Raw genomic sequence first — 20,185 nt, forward strand, 5'->3', positions numbered from 1 at the left:
AGGTAACTGAAGTTTGGATTAAGTCATGGAACTTCAGCTACACTATGCTTCCCTCCTTGATCTCTGACAGTCACGACCAAGGCAATATCAGAATGAGTCAGAGGTAAGTCTCTCTGTTTCTTCCTTTCTTAAATCATTGTAACTAACCCTATTTTGGGGTTTATTCCCTTGATCTGGAGAGACAGCACTGTGTGGTTAAGTTTATACTCTGATGTCAGGCAGATAAGTGTTCGAAAGCTGGTTTCACCACTTACTAGCTGCGTGACCTTGAGGAAGTTATTTTCGTTAAAGCTCATTTTCTTATCAATAAAATAACAATAATGACAACACTTCTAGGGTTGCTGCCCTCAGTCTTTCTCCACAGCAGCCAGAGAGAAGTTTTCAAAATGCAAAATTGACCATGTCATCTAATTTCAACTCAAAATGAGATCCCATTGTTCTTAAGATATATAAATTGATCCCCTTAACATGACTTTCAAAGCCTCTCATGGTCTGGCCCCTAATTCACCTCCCAGGCTGCATCTCAATCTATGCTTCCTCTAGCCCCCAAACACTGGCTTAAGCCTCTCACTACAGGACTTTTGCAATATGACGGTCTCTTTGTCCAGAAAGTTCTGCTTCCCTTACTTAGCTTAATTAACTCTTATCTTTCAGATCGTATTTCAAATGCCACTTTCCCCGTGTAACATAACTCCCTAGACTAAGTCAAGTCCCTCTAACATATGCTTTTAGTGCATCATGTGTTTTCCCCTCATAGCATACATCCCAGTTGTAATGCTACATTTGTGAGTCTCTGGTTAATGCCTGTGCTCTTCGCTAGACCCTAAGCGCCACCAGAAAAGAGCCCATGTCTAGTTTTACTCATCTTTGTCTCCCTAGCACCTAGTTCAGGGCCTGGCACATATCATCTGAAAGAACACTTGAATTGGCTAGCACTATTAAGCTTCACTGCCCCTGCTGTAAATTTTAGCCTATGAAACAAGCACCACCTGGGTGTTTAGAATTAGTATGGTGATTACAAAGCAGTATTTCTCAAAGAGTGAATAACCTGCTTGGAAAATGCAGATTCCCATGCCTCATTCTCAGAGCTATGAGTTGATAGGTCTAGGATAGGGTCTAGAAATTTGCATGTCTAACAAGTCCTCAGGGTGACTTGAGAACCACTGGTAAGAAAGGAAGGAAAGAAAGGAAAGGAGAGGAAGAAGCCAATTCATAGTCTCACTACCTTTTAGTAAACTCTGATAAAGTAAGGCAGGACTCTGCTTCCAGTCCTGGTTTCTGAATTCACTGCTGGGCTTGTTGCTTCCAAGCCAGCTTCCCAGAATTAAGGCCATGATTAGGAAAGGGATGAGCTTTGCTAGCATCCTGTTGGGTGGTGTCTCTGGTGACAGCTGCAGGACACTGGGGAGGGTTGAGGGGTGAAGGAACTGGAACTTACTGGATGAGTCACTGCTACTACCTAAGGGGAGAAATAGCAGCTCAGGCCCAAGATCCATGAGTGTCTCGCTCATTATTTATTTATTTATTCAAATAAATTCTACCAAATTCTTACAGTGTTTCAGGTACTAAGCTATTCTGAAAATATAATGACACAGGGGGAAAAAAGTAAAAAAGATACTCCTTTCCGATGGGGCTTACCATCTACTGGTGATATAGACAGTAATGAAATAATTTTATAAACATATGCAAAATTACAGCTATCTAAGCTCTGTAAGATACAGGACCTGAGACATGATGGGGGAACTGATCAAGTCAGGGAGATCAGGGAAATAATTATTGAATTGGGATATGAAAACAATATAACTATAAATTAGATTCTGATGAATCACTACCTACATAAAAAGTAAAAGTTTATTGGACTGTACCTCTTAATAGATGGATGGAGCTTTAAAAACATTTTAAATTATATCATTTAATGTAATTAGATGACTAGATCACTAGACGACTCATTTTTTGGTAAAGTGAAATAGAGATCATCACCAATTCTACTCCTATTTTTTGTTATTATAGGTAGGTACCAAATAACTTTTTACACAAATAAATGAATGGCATTTTGCCAAATCTTTGTCACAATTTTTCCATATACTTAAGGTTTGTTAAAGGATTAGAAACCATCTCATTTGCAAAAGGATGTGTTATTCATTTGAGTAATCACTTAATCTCTGGAAATAAACCCAAAAAGGCTTATCAAGTGACTACTAATTGTTCTTATTTCTCTTTCACTTAGAGGCATTTTGGTTTTGGAGCTGAAAACCCCTTAAAAATGTGTTTCATGATTTTTCTTGTTGATTGTGAATAAAGATCTACTTCAATTATTTAGGTCATGTCAAAGTGCCGTAAGAAGACATTACAGATGGGCAGAAATTGGTATAATAAAAATATTATATACAGGTTTTTAAATCTCATTTCAAGATTTAAACAAGTTTAAAATTATACATTTGACAGAATTAAAAGAACATGTCACCATCTGAGATGAAGATATTAATTCTAATTAAATGAAATGGTTTCCAAAAGCTCAGGGCATTATATCTTAGGTTATATTTTGGGAACATTTTTATTTTACCAGGTACATAAGTAGATGCTTTTAAGAGTGCAGTTTTGGACTTCCCTGGTGGCGCAGTGGTTAAGAATCTGCCTGCCAATTCAGGGGACATGGGTTAGATCCCTGGTCTGGGAAGATCCCACGTGCCACAACTACCGAGCCCGCATGCCTAGAGCCCGTGCTCCACAACAAGAGAAGCCACAGCAATGAGAAGCCTGCGCACCACAACAAAGAGTAGCCCCCGCTTGCCACAACTAGAGAAAGTCTGCACGCAGCAACAAAGACCCAATGCAGCCAAGAAAAAAAAAGAGTGCAGTTTTATCTAGTTTGTGGAAATAAACAGCAAAAAGAAGAGAAGGTTTTATATGACTAGTAGGTAGAGTTTACAAAATGGTGTAAAAATAATTGTTTAGGGGGATTATTTACATAATTTACAACATGTTTCTGTCAAGGTAATAAGGATATAATAGAAATGCATAAATGAAGGGGAAAAAATGCGTGGCAGTGAGAAGATTTGTGCCCAAATAATAATATGGATTTACCATATCAAATATTATTTTTTTCCTGTGTCTGTTTCAACTTGAGTATGAAATGAACTGAAACTTCCTACTAGACAAGAACCAGTGAAGCTAAAGTAATTTGGGGGGATTTTTGCCTTTGAGCCAAAGATGACATGTTTGTTTCTTAGCCTGATCAAAATTAGTGATTTTCCTTGTTTTGCCTTTTTTTTAGAAATAACATCCTTTAGGAGAAATAAACAAAAAATGTAAAAAGATGGTGTGATTGCAGTAACTACCACCACCCGAAAAAAAAATGTGCAAAGGGAAACAGTTTATTGCTTAAAGGATGATGCAACTAACTAAAATTCCAAAAGAAGACGCTCTTTCGGTTGTCTGGCTACCTGGAGGTTTTTACGCACCAGGGCAATGAATTATAACAAGATATAGGACGGGCAAAGGCACACTTGTCTTTCATAAGGTGGGAGGACAGAGTGAGAAACAGGAGGAAGGAAAGGAGAACTGCCTCATCAGCTTTCTCAGGAAGATGAATTTTATGAAAGATACGGAAAATGAGGAACAGCAAATTGATTCCCTTAAACTGTTCCCCACATACCCGTTGGAAAGTCTTCCTGTACACATTCTCCAGTTTGAAACTGCTAAAATACATTAATTCTATCTTCTTATCCCTTCAGCCCTTACTGATTGCCCCCTCTCTGAATTCCTACAGCTCTTAATGTCTATTCTTGATAATTTAGGAATCAATTTCTCTTTAAGTGACTGTAAAGAAATCAGTCTTATTTTCAAGTGTGGCTGCCAGAATCAACCCCATTCTATATTATACTCATACCTCATGTCTGGTCATGTACAATGGCAGTTCAGGGAAAGAGGGTAACGTAAGCCGGAATAAGTAGTGGGACCTGTTTTAGACCTTCAAGATGAGATTTTTATAAGAGAGAAATGCATTCTCGGGAAGAACATGTGTTGGTTAGGATATAAATCAGCTGCTGTAATGAAGATTCAGACTACCAGCAACTACCTAAACAAGTTCTCTCATGTACCAGAGCATGCACAGTCCAGAGGTACTACTGTAATCCATAAGGTAGCAGGTTTCCTTTACCTTTTGCTCTGCTACCTGCTAAGGTAGAGGCCTTGTCCTCACGGCCAAAAATGGTTGACATTTTGGGTCTGTATGCTAGATGACAAGAAGAGAGAAAATGAGGAAAATACTCAAAGAGGACATAATCTTTCCTTTAAAGGCAGAACCCAGATGTTTCATATCTATTACACTCCCATCCCACTCGCCAGAACTTAGTCACACAGACAATGCTAGCTGCAAGAGAAGCTGGGGAAAGTATAGACTTCTGCTGGGAAGCCATGGGCCCAAGCTAAAACTTGGAATTTCTATTACTAAAGAAAATAACTGAGACAACATTGAGACAACTAGTGGTCTCACAGATTAATGCAGAAAAGGAAATGACAGGAGATAGAAGGGAGAATGGGGAAAACAACTGTCCTAAGAATATAAGAAATTAAGATTCTACAGTGCCCGACTGAGGAGTTGCAGGCGTGGGAAGCTATTCAGGGTTTATAAAGAATATCACCAAGAGGGACTCCCTGGTGGTCCACTGGTTAAGACTCCATGCTCCCAATGCAGGGGGCCTGGGTTCGATCCCTGGTCAGGGAACTAGATCCCGCACGCGGCAACGAAGATCCTGCGTGCCACACTAAGACCCGGCACAGCCAAATAATACTAAAAAAAAAAAAAAAGAATAACACCAAGAAAGTTGTTTCTTTGCTTGCTAATTTGTTTGTTTTCTAGGAGGGTTTAAGTGCTGGTGAGATGTAGGACAGAGTGTGTGTAGATGTGTTAAGAGGGTATATCAGATAGGATGGGTAAGGTCCTTATTATTTGAAGTGTGGTCCAGGGTCTCACAGCATCAGAATCACCTGGGACCTTGTCAGAAATGCAGAATCTTAGACCCCCACCCAGACCTACAGAATTATAATGTGGCATTTTTACAAATTCTTTAGGTGATTAATATCACATTAAAGTCTGAGAAATGCTGTGCTAGATTATGTTATGGTATGGAATAATCCTAAAATCTGTATCTTAAAACCACAGAGATTTATTTCTTACTCATGCTGAAAGTCCATCTGGAAGGAAGAGGGTGGCAAATACGTGACTGCTTCATCATCCTCACCTGGGCCCCAGCCTGACGGTGCCTCCACCATCTGAACGTCACCAGTCAGGTGGCAAGAGAAGGTAATGTGTGGCTCTCATGCTTTGCTCACACTTCCTTGGTCAGACAAATCTCATGGCCATGCCTATCTTCAAGGAGGTGGGAAGAACAATTCTACCACGTCCCTGGAAGGAGAGGACTCAAAATACTGGTGAAGCCAGGAGATCCCAGAGGTAGGGAGGCCTTTCAAAGGTTATCACAACATAGATGTAAAATGATCAGACACTGGGAAAGTATAATATCTATAGGAAGGAAAAGAAGAGCATGAACAACAACAACAAAAACATTTCAGGGTAATTATTCTGAAGAGGTAGTCAAGGAAGACTCCCAGCTTTAGAGTCTGATTGATTGGGTAGAAATGAGAAATTGTGGAGGAATTGGTTGCAGAGGGGAGTGGAAAGGCTGAGTTTGGAACGGACATGCTAAATCAGAAATTAAGGTGGATATTCACCCTCCACCTATCTTTCCAACCCCCCACCGTGCTCCGGCCACACTGACCTTTCTGTTCCTTCATACACCAACCTTGTTCTCACCTTAGGGTTGTTGTACCTACAGTTTCTTCTGGAATGCTCTTCTCTGGGCCTATCATAAGCTCCTGCCTGTCATTCAGAACTTAACCATAGTGTCACCTCCTCAGAAAGGCCTTTCCTGGTCATACAAATGTAGCCACCCAGTCACACATTATCACACCTCCCTACTACAGTTATCAGCATAGTACCTAGAGCTAACCGATATTTTTATTGGTCTATCCCTCTCCCCCCATTAAAAAGTAAGCTCCATGAGGTCATAGACTCTGTCTATCCTGTATCACCAGCTTCAAGTACAGTGCCAAGCAAAGTTGGTACTCAATAAATACTTACTGAATATTCACATGGAAATTTCAGTTAAAAGGTATGCAATAAGGGACATACAGATAGGGTTCCAATGAGGAAAACAGATTTGGAGTAGTGAAGTTCTCTAAAGTATTAAAGATGAACTAGAAGCATTAAACCTTTAGGAATGTTCCCCCTCAGTGGGTAGAGAAGCGTAGGAGACTCAGAAGTCTAAAGGGTAGAATAGAGTGTCTCCTGAAGCGAGGAAAAAGTTTCAGTGAGGGATGGGTCAATGGGGGGCAAGTGTTATCTCTTAGTCAAGAAAAATGGGAATAAGAAAAAGACCATTGGATTTGGAAAGGTCATTTGTGACCAATGAATAAAGGAGTAAAAATGTAGGGCTTAAGGAGAGAAAGGACTTGGCAGGTATAGCTTATTACTGGAGTAGGTTTGGCAGTAAAGGGAATTACTACTCCAGCAGGATTGAGTGGGTTTCTTTTTGCGAAACCTATGGTTCTTAACTTGAAGTTAATGGATCCCTAGGGGGTCCACGAGTCACTTTCAGGGACTCTGCAAATTCAGAAATTATAGGCAAAATTTTGTGTGTGCATGGGGGTACGAGGTGGGGGGAAGAGGATTTTAGTTTCATTATTTTCCAAAAGGTCGAGACCCAAAGGTTGAATAGCCAGTGCTGAATAGGAAGAGAATAAGTTAAAAAAAAAACAAAAAACGGAGACCCATATAAGGGCTAAGCTTTAGAGAGAAAAAGAAAAACCTCTTTCTTATCTAAGGAAAAGCTAGAAACAGATTTCTAAAAGTTCACAATTACATCATCATCTCAGTAAAATAGGGAGTAAAGACAGATCTGGAAACACTGGGGAGACTTGTGCAAACACGCTCCAGTTAAGGGAGACTGAAGAAGCCGGGAAGACGGAGTGGGGAAAGCCTGTGTTCCTCAACCGAGCCCGCGGCCCTAGCAAAGCACCACCTGTGCAACGTCACCGCCCAGGAGGTGGTGCTCAAGGCTGGGAACTGCTGGTATTGTTCTTTAATCAGTAAGCGCCCCTCTGAGACCCCAGCCGAAGCGTCTGGGATCGAGAGCAGTCTTACCACAAAAAGCATCATCACCGGGCAGGGGAGCTCATCAGTGAGTCAGCTCAGGGACAAGCTGTGCGTCCGACAAGCTTCCCCAAATTTGCCGTACTTTCCTGCTGTGTTTGGGCAGCTGCCTCCTGCCCAGCCGCCCCACCTGTCGTCGTCTCTGAATCGTCCCGCCCCATTTCGACATCTCCCTTCCCCGCCTCCAGCTCTCGGCCTGGCGCAGGGCCGAGCGACAGCAGGCCCCCGGAGAAATCATTCACTCAACAACTGCGGGGTTTACTTGGCGACTCCGGGGCAAGCCCAGCCGGACGCTGGGGCCTGAGGAGCATCAGGCCCTAAGGAGTGCGCCCGCGCGCAGCACGGAGGGGTCAACTCTCCCGACCTGACCGGAGTTTAACGGGCCTCCTCCTGCATGTGGCAACAGCTTTCCCGACATGCCGGCGGGCCTCGCCAGGGGATGCCCGGCCCCGGTTCGCTCCACCCAACGCCAGTCCGAGATCCCGCGGGAACAGAATTCTCGGGCCAAGGCCACCCGCCCGCACACGACCCGCGAGTCCCGGGATTCGGGGCGGGCGCTCTAGCAGGGGCTTAACCGCATCCGTCAGCGGTTTGACCTTGAAGGCCAGGCACCGCCCTCCCCTCCTCCCCCGACACGATCCAGCCTGCAGCGCCCACAGCTCTACGGGCGCCAGTCAGGGCCCCAAATTCCCCCTCGATAGCCCCTGGGCGCTTCGCCCTCTTCCTGTAGCCAATCGGATCCCGAAATAAAACTGGCCAATGGCCGCTCTCAAAGTATCAAGAGTCGTTGAGCCTATCAAAGTTCAGCCTTAAGTTTCTCCCGCCCCCCAGGAAAGTCGGGGGGCGGGTTGATCTTACATGTTGGCCAATCAAGTGGCCAATAAACAAGAAGCTTCCAAGATCAAAGGGGAAGGGGTGGGATCTAAGCTGTCGCAACGCCGCGGGGCGGAGGAATGACAGGCAACTTCACTAATACCACAGACCTATTTTTTCTACGTAAGCCAGGGGCGGGGCTAGCTTGACGGCTGTACCAATTGCTGATTGAGGGGCGTGTCCTCGGGGCCAAGCGGGAGCCCGAGGCCCCGGGCTCTCTGGGCCGCGCCTGAGGCAGACGCAACGGGGCTGGGGGGCGGCGACGGCAGCGGCGGCAGCGACGGCAGCGGCGGCGGCGGCGGGGGTGGGCGCCGCAGCTGGCCCGGGTGGATGGAGTTGGAGGGGCGGGGTGCTGGCGGTGTGGCGGGGGGGCCGGCGGCTGGGCCGGGGCGGAGCCCCGGGGAGTCGGCGCTGCTGGACGGGTGGCTGCAGCGGGGCGTGGGCCGGGGGGCCAGCGGCGGGGAGGCCGGGGCCTGCAGGCCCCCGGTACGGCAGGATCCGGACTCCGGCCCGGACTACGAGGCGCTGCCGGCTGGAGCCACTGTCACCACGCACATGGTGGCGGGCGCCGTGGCAGGGATCCTGGAGCACTGCGTGATGTACCCCATCGACTGCGTCAAGGTGAGACCTGGCCCTGCTCCGAACTTCACCTGGGGCTGACCCGACCCCTGGGTCATGCCCGGACCCAGGATCCCAGCCGAGAGCCGGAGCCGACCAGGGTCCCTTTCTGGCTCCTGCCACCACACTATTCGAAGCACACACCTATGCAAGAAAGGTCCCGGCCGGGAACTGATCCCAGTCAGAAGCCAGGACCAATTTCTCACCGTCAGTGAGATCTAAATTGGGACTCTGGAAAGAAAATCTGTCAGCCAAAACCCTGTATCCCAACTGGGACTAAACAGGAATAGGGTGGGATGGGAAGGGAACAGGTAAGTGTTACTAACTTGATTAAGGTAAAGCTTACTGAACACCCTCAATAGGATCTTAATGGCTAGAGATGTTCTCTGGCCAGTGCTTTTACAAGCTCCTTGCTGTGTTTTCCCATAAAAGTGATGGGGCAGGAACCAGAATCTGGGATCTCTCAGCTAGATGAAGGATTTACTTATTAAATCTTAACCCATGAGTGATTGGAAATCATTGTGCAGTCAGAATTCAGAGTTCCTGACTGGAAATAATATGGGAAAGACCATGTTCAGGAAAAAGTTTCGGTTTCTCTGTGCAGCAAGCATGATACTCCACCTATTTCCTGAACATGAAAATTGAGCTGGGATTGGGATTGTGTATATGCAGGGAGCACATCAGCCCTCCAAGGAGAGATGGACCTCATAGTGTATTTCTTTAGCCACTTGAAGTTGACAAAAAGGGAAAAGTTGTCTAGAAGGGAAGCATGACAATACTGGAAAGTAGATGTTAGTGTGAAGAAAATAAAATGGGATCAACAAGAGGGCATGATTCGTGTGAAAGTAAAACTAATTTCAGCCACACCAAACAGGCTGATGAGTGGGTACAAGAAGTCAGATGCTTCTGAAGAAAGCTGGGTGACGAGGGGAACACATTGTTCTTTACAGTTCTTATTCTTGTGCATTAGCAAAGGAACAACCACTGAATAAACTGAATGAGAAGTAAACCCAAGGGGACTGTTGAAATAAATATAATGACAGAGACTGGTTCCTCCTTTACATGTTAAGAGTAATATAGTTAAACAATATCCTCACAGCTCTTGGATGTATGTTTTCTTCTCAAATTAGGAAAAAGTTACATATTCAGGAGGAGAGTATCAACTTGGAAGATGCAAAGTCTTTCTCTTCTGCTTCTCCCTGGTTCCAGTACCGTTTCATGTTTTCATTAGTAAGGTGGATGAGGAAATGGAGAAAGTGCTCCTTAAGCTTTGTGAATGACACCGAGTTTGTAGGAGTATTCTAGCACATTGCAAGGTAACTCCTACCAAGGGCCACACCCTTGAAACTGTGGTAAATGCACTTGGCTAAAATGGATTTTAGAATTTTATTTTTTTTTTAAAGATTTTTTTTTTTTTGGATGTAGACTGTTTTTAAAGTCTTTATTGAATTTGTTACAATATCGCACCTGTTTTATGTTTTGGTTTTTTGGCCCCAAGGCATATGGGATCTTAGCTCACCGACCAGGGATCGAACCTGCACCCCCTGCATGGGAAGGCCAAGTCTTAACCACTGGACCGCCAGGGAAGTCCCTAGAATTTTAAATACGCATGTCAATTGTGAGGAATAGAAATAAATAGTAAAATCCATGAGAGAGAAGAGGATGGTTAATGCTCTAACAATATTGAAATGTCATACGTATAAGTACAAATAAAAAAGATCCAGACATGTATGTAATAGAGTCTAGGTTGAATGACTGTGAGTTGTTAATGCTGTATATCCAAAAGTTATCATGATCTAACTGCAAAGTAACCTCACTATACTTGGACTGTGAGTAAAGTCCAAGATAGTCTAGGGTGCTGTCTTTCAGGATGGGTATTAAATGCAAACTAGATCAAGGAGAGTAATGAAAAGTATTGAATGGCTTGAAAAATACAATGTAATAATGTGACTGACTTAGAAATATTACCTCAGCTTATCAATTTAAGTGTTGTCCCACTACCTTAGGAGACTATCTCCTTACTTCATATATTTACATAATGCTAATGTTGTTGTAAACATTTTATAACTTCCTCTGTTAGAAATGCCTCTAGAATACTTGGCTACATATCCTTAAATGGGGCAAGTCTTTGTCCTGTGAGAAGACAGAGCTGATGTTTTAGTAATTGAGACCATTCAGAATCAAATATGGCAGTTCAGGTGGGAGATCAAAATGGGTAATGCTGATTGGGGTCAAAGATAAGGTAGGACTGGAAAGCAAGGAGACTGATTTACTCCTGAGGTTGATAAACCCACTGAGGGAACATTTTGGAAAGAGGAGTTCCAGAAATGTTTTGCATAACTGCAGCAGCATTGCTGGAATAAGTCGCTTGTAGCCTTCCAAGATAACTGTTTTGAAGAACAGTTCTTATTCACTTGCATAAGCTTTGGAATTTTTGTTTTTAAAAAATTAGTAATACAACATTACAGTCATGCCTCAAAGCACTACATTGAAGAAATAATCATTTCATCTGGAGGAAAAAACGCTCAGGAGTCTTCAAAAACACAAAAGCGTGTTTTAGAAGAATCATTTTCATTTGCCATTAATGCTGGGATTTAAATGATTAGAGGGAAAAACTAGGTGAGCCTATCAGGATTTAGTGTCAGTAAACACTGTTTACAGCAGACACTGTTGTGCAGGCATGAAAGTAAAATTCAAATCTCTTCCTTCAGAAAGGGCTTTGCAGTTCACTTGTCCCTGGGTAGCTATTCTTCCTCTTCTACCATAAATAGGCGGTGGAGAGGAAGAGCAGCCCAACATACCCTAAGACTAGAGGCAGGTATCTGTGTTGGAGCCTAAAGGGCAACCACAGTGTTTGCAAGTGAAAGCTGATAGTGACTCTTGGCATGCAAGCCTGTGCACCCCCAAACCGCTTATCAGGGTCAAGTCGACTTAAAATATCCTTGGGAGGGACCATGGGAAGTCAGCATAGCCTTGCTAGGCTATAGTTAGTCAACCAGCGATTTTCATGGTCATAATAGGGAGGTTTGGGAGCCCAAGTGAATCCCAGTTTTCCTTTTCTGGGCTTCAGAGACAAGCACCAGACTTTATCTAAAGGGATAGGTTCTACAGTGTAAAGCAGTCAAAACTCTGCTCAAAATCATCTGGCTAAGCACCTGTCACCAAGGTGCTGCTTTTTGGCTTTGTAGTGGTGAAGCAAATAATTACTTATATAATAAGTTAAGGAGGGAAAGAACAAAGGGAAATAAATCTTTTCTAAACTCCAGATGTAAATGGTTATCTATACATTCACCAGTGGACAGTTAGGAAATGGAAACATTGGCTTATTTGATTTTCTTATATCTAATAATGAGTATTCAGTATATGGCAATTGCTCATGTTTGTCAAGCACTATCTGATGTGCCTTAATATTTACTGATTTAATCATTGGAACAACTTCATGAAGTAGATACCATTTTCATTACTTTATAGATGAAGAAAACAGGCAAGTTAAGTAACTTGCCCAGGGTCACATAGTGGCAGAGTCATGATTTAAACCCAGTCTGACTCCCAAGCCTTCCATACAGGCTCCCAAAAGCAGATTTCCAGAACCAAGCAAGGCACAGAATTTCACAATTGTGCTCCTTCCTAAACATGACCTTTAGATGAACAGCTGGACATATAACTCATAGCCACAGAGGAACTTCAAAATGAAAACAAAAAATACAAAATCAAGCCTGATTTATTAGTGGTTAAAGACCAGTTAGTTGCCCATGCATATTTGCAAAATGACTTACACACGAGACAACACTGCCATGATCTGTAAATTCTGAGATATGAACTCATATTTCTGAGAAACATAGTTGAATACAATAAAAAGCCTTACATTTCTAGCACCGCATAAATTAGCAATGGCTTTTACTTGCCTTAACTCTGAATCTCCACAACAGCACTCTGAGCCAGCCATTCTTAGTCTCATGTTACAGATGACATTGCTGAAGCTCAGAGGTTAAGTGACATACCCAAGACCACATAGCTAGCAAAGCTGGGTCTCCCACTCAGCCTTTCTGACACACATGTGACTTGTCTTACCAAACTACTTACCTGTTTGGCTTTTCTTCAAAGTCAGGCAGTGGTTTCTTCTATGTTGAAGACTATTCACTAATTCTTATTTAGAGATTTCACCTTTAAGAGGTTTTCATGTTTCTCTGAAAGAGATTTATTGGCCCACAAATTTGGGGAGCCGTATTTGTTTTTATATTTCGTGTGGCTTATGCCTGGGTCCTCTCCATGAGGGTGTATGTTCATTGAGTTAGAATTGTGAGTTAGATTTAGACGTGTGTGTAAAATTTTCATTGTAACTTACAGTCCAGGTTTCTCTTGTGGGTAAACGGTTCCAGGCCTCTGAGGCCAGACCTTTAAGACTAGTTACCCAAATATGCTGTTGACTCCAGCAGAACAGTGCAATTTCTAAACATTCCCCCAATACAAGATTAGTTTGGTTTTTTTTTTAATTTAATTAAATTAATTTATTTATTTTTGGTTGTGTTGGGTCTTCATTGCCGCACGCGGGCTTTCTCTAGTTGCGGGGAGCAGGGGCTACTCTTCATTGTGGTGCGCAGGCTTCTCATTGTGGTGGCTTCTTTTGTTGCAGAGCATGGGCTCTAGGTGCGCGGGCTCTAGAGTGCAGGCTCAGTAGTTGTGGTGCACGGGCTTAGTTGCTCCGTGGCATGTGGGATCTTCCTGGACCAAGGCTCGAACCCGCGTCTCCTGATTGGCAGGCGGATTCTTAACCACTGCACCACCAGGGAAGTCCTTTTTTTTTTTTTTTTAATTGAGAAGTAGAAAAGAATGTGTCACATTGTGATAAGTGATATTGTGTATTTCTGATTGAACTTCAGTAATCTTTTAGGCTACCAATTCTTTGTTGGTAGCAGGAAGGAGAAAATAACTAGAGGAATGTGGATTGCTTGCAGCTCACCAGGATTTGTTAATCTGGTTAGTTTGTTTTCTCCCATGCTTTTGAGAAGAGGCATTACTCTTGGATTCCAGATGGCCAACAGGAAGGTTCAAGCTTTTAAATCCAGATTGAATCAGTGACAGGAATGAAGTAGGAATTTAAACTGTACTTGGGCGTTAGTTGCCCCTGTTGGCTCACTAATGGCCTTTTTGAACTGGTGCAGACAAAGCTAAGATTCATTCATTTTTTCATTCATTCATTCATTCATTCATTCAACAAACAAATCTTGAGTGCCTACTGTGTTCCAGGCACTGGACATTGATTTTTTTTTTTTAGTATTTAATTAATTAATTAATTTTGGGGGCTGCGTCGGGTCTTAGTTGTGGCACATGGGATCTTTTTGTTGCAGCACGGGCTCTTTGTTGCCATGCGCAGGCTTCTCTCTAGTTGTGGCGTGCAGGTTTTCTCTCTCTAGTTGTGGTGCACGGGCTCCAGGGCACATGGGCTCTATAGTTGTGGTGCGCAGGGTCCAGAGCACATGGGCTCTTTAGTTTGCGGCACGCGGGTGCTCTAGTTGAGGCGCATGGGCTCAGTTGCCTTGCGGCATGTGGGATCTTAGTTCCTTGACCAGGGATCAAACCTGCGTCCCCTGCATTGGAAGGCGGATTCTTTACCACTGGACCACCAGGGAAGTCCCTGGACATAGATTTTATACTATCTGGTAGTCTCCATGCCACCCTAACCTTGAAATAGATCAATAGACAAGAGATCTGTGCATTGGAGACTCATCCTTCAGAGAAGGTCTGTGATTTGGGAAGTATTTCAAGTAAGATTAATTTCCCAAATTTCAATATCTACCATATACATTCATTCCAGTCATTGAATCCTCTAGAGATTCCAAGGGTTATGTTTCACTGAGACTAATTTTATTCATTGATGCCAGTTTTGGGATTCAGTCAGTTTAGATTAGAAATCTGGAATCTCCCTCAGTTTTAGAGAATAGATTGGTTTCCACCTTCATAGTTCGAGGGTAAACTTTCTTTTCCAGGAAATTAGAGCAGCATTATTAGGAATGCTACTTCTGCCAAAATTTTAACTTACAGGCCCAGCTGCCAATGCCAAATAGTCTGAAGAAGTCAGATTATCATCAAGGTTATATCGAAGGATGAGCTCTCATCTCATTAGTCAGTGTAGTATGTGGCCAGGAAGCATGCCCAGGATCAGTCTGCAGAAATAATAAAGTATGTTGTAGACAGTAAATAGCTGACTTTAGAATCCACTTGTAAAGAATTCTTAGCCTGAGTTTATTAAGACACAAAAGCAACTTCTCCTGAAACACAGGCTTAATATTTGTTGCTGGGTTCAAGAACGCTTACAAGGGGCGATTTTTTGAGGGAAAATAATGGTGTTCCACTCGTAGGGTCATAGGTGACCAGAAAAAGAAAGGTCCAGCCAAGGCTTGGAAAGACTGCACGTAGATTTGGAAGGCAGTAAAACTGGATGCCAGGTATCACTTCTACATATTGGCGTGATTTCACGTAGGAGGTCTGCCTAGTGCCCAAGCCCGAGTGTTGAGATTGGGTGCGCAGTCAGCATCACTGACATTGCACTTCTCCTCTCTGTACTTTCAGACCCGGATGCAGAGCCTACAGCCTGATCCAGCTGCCCGCTATCGCAATGTGTTGGAGGCCCTCTGGAGGATTATAAGAACGGAGGGGCTGTGGAGGCCCATGCGAGGCCTGAACGTCACAGCAACTGGCGCAGGGCCTGCCCACGCCCTCTATTTTGCCTGCTATGAAAAGTTAAAAAAGACACTGAGTGATGTAATCCACCCTGGGGGCAATAGCCATATTGCCAATGGTATTGAGCCTTCCTGTGCTGGTTCCTCCACTTTCCCAACTCTTTGGGCTTTGCTGTTGTCAGTGCTTTCCAGTCTCAGCATGATTTGAAGCTGAAGCTTTGGGCTGGGGTAGGCCAGATTATAGGGGAGGGACTTCCAAACCTGATGTTCTCAGACAATGGGCTGCTTCACCCCCACCCCTTCTTTGGGGCATCTCAACAAAGGGTTACAATAGCCTCCCTTACGTACCAGCTTGACTCCTCTCATTTTCTCCCTGGTATCAGCTTCTGATGCCCTGGTAATGTGGAGACACACACTGAACTGCCCCCGTTGTGTACTTCTTGGTAGTTGGGTGGTACCCCGCTCCTCGGGGCAGGATTGGAGGTAACCCAGCCACCCAAGGAAGACATCCGTGGAGCCTCAGCTCTTCGCCTCACCTTTGCAGGATCCCAGCTGCCCACAGGCAGTTTGTGTCATGGAGGACATGACAAGGCCTCAACAAGTGAATGGGGCTGGGGCCGGGGGGCTTCTGTACAAAGAAACCAGAGGGTTGGAGGTTGTGTGGAAGTAAGGGAAGGGATGGCAGCCTGGAGAAAACCGAAGTGAAAGTGGAGAGGAGAGGGTGAGGGATACGGTAGTTCAGGACCTGAGGGAAAGGTCTAGGTGGACAGATGTTAGGATTTGGAGACTGGGGTTGGGCAGCATGGGGCAGCAGGATAGAAGGTGAGATTCTGTGGTGGAGATCTGACCACCTGCCCCTCGTGCTCTCCCGCCATTGGAGGCGGTTGATGTGCTGGCATCCCTTGCCCACAGTGTATCTGCTTCCTGTCTGGAGCATGAACTGCATTTATTCTCAGAGCCATCTTTGTTGAAAAAATCTGGGCTGTTTCTCAGACTCTGCCTGGCCTTCCTATCTTAGCTGTGGAAGGTAGATTGATGGCCTTACTAAGTTAGAGGGAACAAATATCTTCATTTCTCTGAACAGGCATTTAGAAGCAGTGGGTTCCCATCTTTTAAACTGGCTCTTAACATTCCCTCTCCCTGCTGTGGTTTATCACAGCCACGCCCCTTCACTCTGGGTCCTCCGTTGAGTCAGTCACCCTCTCCTGGCCTTACATGTGGCAGTTGTTTTTTCCTTTGCAGGTGCGGCCGGGTGTGTGGCAACATTACTTCATGATGCAGCCATGAATCCAGCAGAAGGTAATGATTCCTCACCCTTTCCCTCTGTAGGCAGCTGCATCTACATCTCTGGGCTTTTCCTTTATTTTTGGTTTGCAGGAGAAAGCCAGGGAGCACCCCATCAGTTTTGGTGGGAAATCCTGGCGTGTTACATTGTCTTACCACTAGAGGGCACTCCCTCCATGTTGTCGGTGCTTAGGAGGATTCCTTTAGACAGGAAGAATAGTCAGTGAAATTTATTCACCTGGGGCTTCCCTGGAAAAAGGTATGGCTCTATGTGGCCTATTCCTGGGCCTTCCTGGAAGTCCGCTTTATAGTGGATTTGATCTAAAAAATTTAGCAGATTATTTCACTTTTCTTCAAAAAGGTGAAGATGGATATTGACATTTGAAAATACTGCCTATCTTGTTGGAATGAAGAATGGTTGAGATAGGAATGAAAGGTACATTGGTAGAGCTTAGTCCCTGCACTGCTGCTTGGATCTTGGCTTTTCAGTTGGAGAATGAGGTACCCAAACAAATATGAAAGGATAGCACAGTTGCCAGGTTCCTTAAAGTTCCAGTTCTTTACCTGTCTGGGCAAGGCCATGGCAAGGAAAGGGCCAAAGCTAAGCTGAAGATTATACCTGAGCTTATACCATGTATCTACGTGAGGGGATAGGAGATGTTTGGAAACGAAAGCCATACCCTTCTTGGCTAAGAATTTTGGTTTTGGTAGCCCTTCTCCTCCTCCTGCGGAAGGATGACATCCTCATGTTGTAAGAGTTCAGTGTTCTGTGTACCTGAGGATTGGGATTGTTAGGGCTATGTGTTCATTATTATGTTCACTGCCACTGAATCACTTCTTGTCTTAAGAGTTATGAAAGGGTAAGATGGTAACAATAATAGGTAGGTACTTATTTCAAGGAAATCCTCTGGAGTCTAAACTGTAGATATATCCTATATGTTAATTGGCTGGTTTTAAAGAAATCCTACTAGAATTGGGTCCATTATTTTTTAGCCCTTTATCACCCTCTCCTATCCCCTCCTCTCAAAAAAGGGAAACCTTCACTAATCAGGCTGACAATTCACTCATACTTTTTTCTCTCTCCAATCCATTGGCTGATCCACTGACTTGGGACTCCGAATCTGGACACTCCTGCTCACCGGTTGATTGCTGTCACCATTCCCTTCTTCTCATTGATGGCACCGCCAGTGGTGAAGCAGAGGATGCAAATGTACAACTCACCGTACCACCGGGTGACAGACTGTGTACGGGCAGTGTGGCAAAATGAAGGGGCCGGGGCCTTTTACCGCAGCTACACCACGCAGCTAACCATGAACGTTCCCTTCCAAGCCATTCATTTCATGACCTATGAATTCCTGCAGGAGCACTTTAACCCCCAGAGACGGTACAACCCCAGCTCCCACGTCCTCTCCGGAGCCTGTGCAGGAGCTGTAGCTGCCGCTGCCACAACCCCACTGGACGTTTGCAAAACACTGCTCAACACCCAGGAATCCCTGGCTTTGAACTCAAACATTACAGGACACATCACAGGCATGGCTAGTGCCTTCAGGACGGTGTATCAAGTCGGCGGGGTGACCGCCTACTTCCGAGGGGTGCAGGCTAGAGTAATTTACCAGATCCCCTCCACAGCCATCGCATGGTCTGTGTATGAGTTCTTCAAATACCTAATCACTAAACGGCAAGAAGAGTGGAGGGCAGGCAAGTGAAGCAGCACCGAGTGGAGCCAGGGTTCGGCCAACACTGCTGCTCTGCCCGCTCCAGCCACGTTCTCTGTCTCCCGGCGCGCTCCAGCCTCGGGTGGGGTGGGAAGGAAGGCAGAGGGCTCTCTCCCCCAGGCTCTTGGTGTTTTGGCTGACACCAGTTCCTGCCGCCCTCCGTCGTCGCCGCCTTTCCTTCCGGGCCCTAAGCAAGTGCAGCAAGTCACACCACAGCATCTCTGACACTCTCTCCTTCCTGGGCCTGATGACCTGCTCTAGACTGTTACAGAGGGATAAGCAGCTCATTCCCCTGGTTCCTAATAAAAAGCCTTTAAATTAAACGGTTTCATTGGGTTTGTCTTGCCAAAGGGGAAGTGAAATGCTGTCAACTGTTCTTGACTTTAAGCGTAAATCAAGGGGCCCATGGGGAAGGTTTATTGCGTATGTCTGTAGTTTTTGTTTCTGCTGTTTTCATGGTGATTTAAGACTTTGGGGCCCTACTCCCCCTTTTTTAGTAATAGGCTCCAAGGAATCTCTCTGATGGCAGGAACAATGGGCCTTTGACAGAGCCTAGCTAAACAGGTGCTCTTGATCCCCACTATTGCCTTTCCCTAGGGCAGTGGTGTGGCATAGAAGAGGTAGATCTCTCTGCTCTAATTATCAGCTTTGCCTGCAGCAGTAAAACTTTCCATATGGCACTTGGTTTTCTAATGCAGTTGCAAAGCTAAAATTAGTGAAGCTGCAAGTCCTGAAGATGACGTGGTAAATAATAACAGTACCTTTCATTTGATTTTAAGGCTTTTACAAAGTACTTTCACATACATGATCTCCTTTGGTTCTCACAAAATCTGAAGTAGGCAGTGCAGGTGTCATCTCTATTTTACAGGTAAGGAAAGCTCAGAGAGGCTGTGACTGGCTCAAGGTCTCACAGTAAATACAGAACTGGGACCCCAACCCAGATCTTTTGTCCCCAGAAGTGAATCTAATTGTGCCTTCCTGCAGATAGGAAATGAGCGGAGGGCATGTACTCCACCTGCCATCTGAAGGAGCTCCCTGCCGACGGCCACTTGGGCTCTGGATACTTACAGGGACGGGGCTTTCACTGTGCTTTGTGGGTCAGTAGGTTCCTTTTTGTGTAACTGAACCAGTTATTAGCAAGTTCTTCAGTACATAGAATGGAAGTTACTCCCCTGAAACTTCTATCATCTTTGCATCTGTCATTCATTCAGTAACTACTGAGTGTCTGTGTCAGGCGCTGGTGTTGGGCACACAATGATAAATAAACCCCCCCCCCCAAAAAAGATTTTTAAAAACCCAAAAAACAAAAAACATTCCAGCCCTCAAGGAGCCTGTTTTCTGGAGTGGAAGATACATGTAAACAGGCAATTACAAGATAAAATGACAAGAAATGTGATAGGGTAAAACTAGACAGTCGTTTGGAGGACAGAAGAATACCCAGCCTGGCCGTGGGTGATGGGGTAGGCTTTTGGAGGAAAGTGACATCTGAGGTGACACCTGGAAGGCAAATGAGCTAACTGTGAAGAGGGGCGGGGAAATGTTCTAGGCAAAGACCTGGAGGTAAGATAATGAGAAGCGTTTGGGGTTCAGTGTACAAGGGGTTCAGTGGGGCTGACGGCCTGGGCAAGGCATGCAGCTGGAAAGCCAAGTGGGGGCTGGGTGTTAAAAGCAATGCTAAGGAGTTTAGACTTTATCCTGAAGGCAATGCAGAGGCATTACGGGGGTTTTAAGCAGAGGTGTGGTGTGATGAGATTTACAACTGAAACAGATCACTTAGGCTCTCTGAGAAAGGATTAGAGGAG

The 20,185-nt window shown here is 44.8% G+C and overlaps 1 protein-coding gene across 3 annotated transcripts; it reads left to right on the forward strand.

Moving 5' to 3' along the window:
* Positions 1–8,401: 8,401 nt before the first annotated feature.
* Positions 8,402–18,706, forward strand: SLC25A28 (solute carrier family 25 member 28). Of its 3 annotated transcripts, XM_082425296.1 has the most exons (4): positions 8,402–8,707; positions 15,275–15,503; positions 16,627–16,683; positions 17,857–18,706. In XM_082425296.1, exons 1-4 carry the CDS (start codon positions 8,417–8,419, stop codon positions 18,372–18,374), a joined length of 1,095 nt encoding a protein of 364 aa, XP_082281422.1. In that variant the 5' UTR covers positions 8,402–8,416; the 3' UTR covers positions 18,375–18,706. The 3 variants fall into 3 exon arrangements, with proteins under 3 accessions (XP_082281422.1, XP_082281423.1, XP_082281424.1); XM_082425297.1 differs by lacking the exon at positions 8,402–8,707 and having other exon boundaries at positions 15,310–15,444; XM_082425298.1 differs by lacking the exon at positions 8,402–8,707 and having other exon boundaries at positions 15,367–15,985.
* Positions 18,707–20,185: the final 1,479 nt, after the last annotated feature.

This window comes from Balaenoptera physalus (genome assembly GCF_965194825.1).
Source record: "Balaenoptera physalus genome assembly, chromosome: 14".
Lineage (NCBI taxonomy): Eukaryota > Metazoa > Chordata > Mammalia > Artiodactyla > Balaenopteridae > Balaenoptera > Balaenoptera physalus.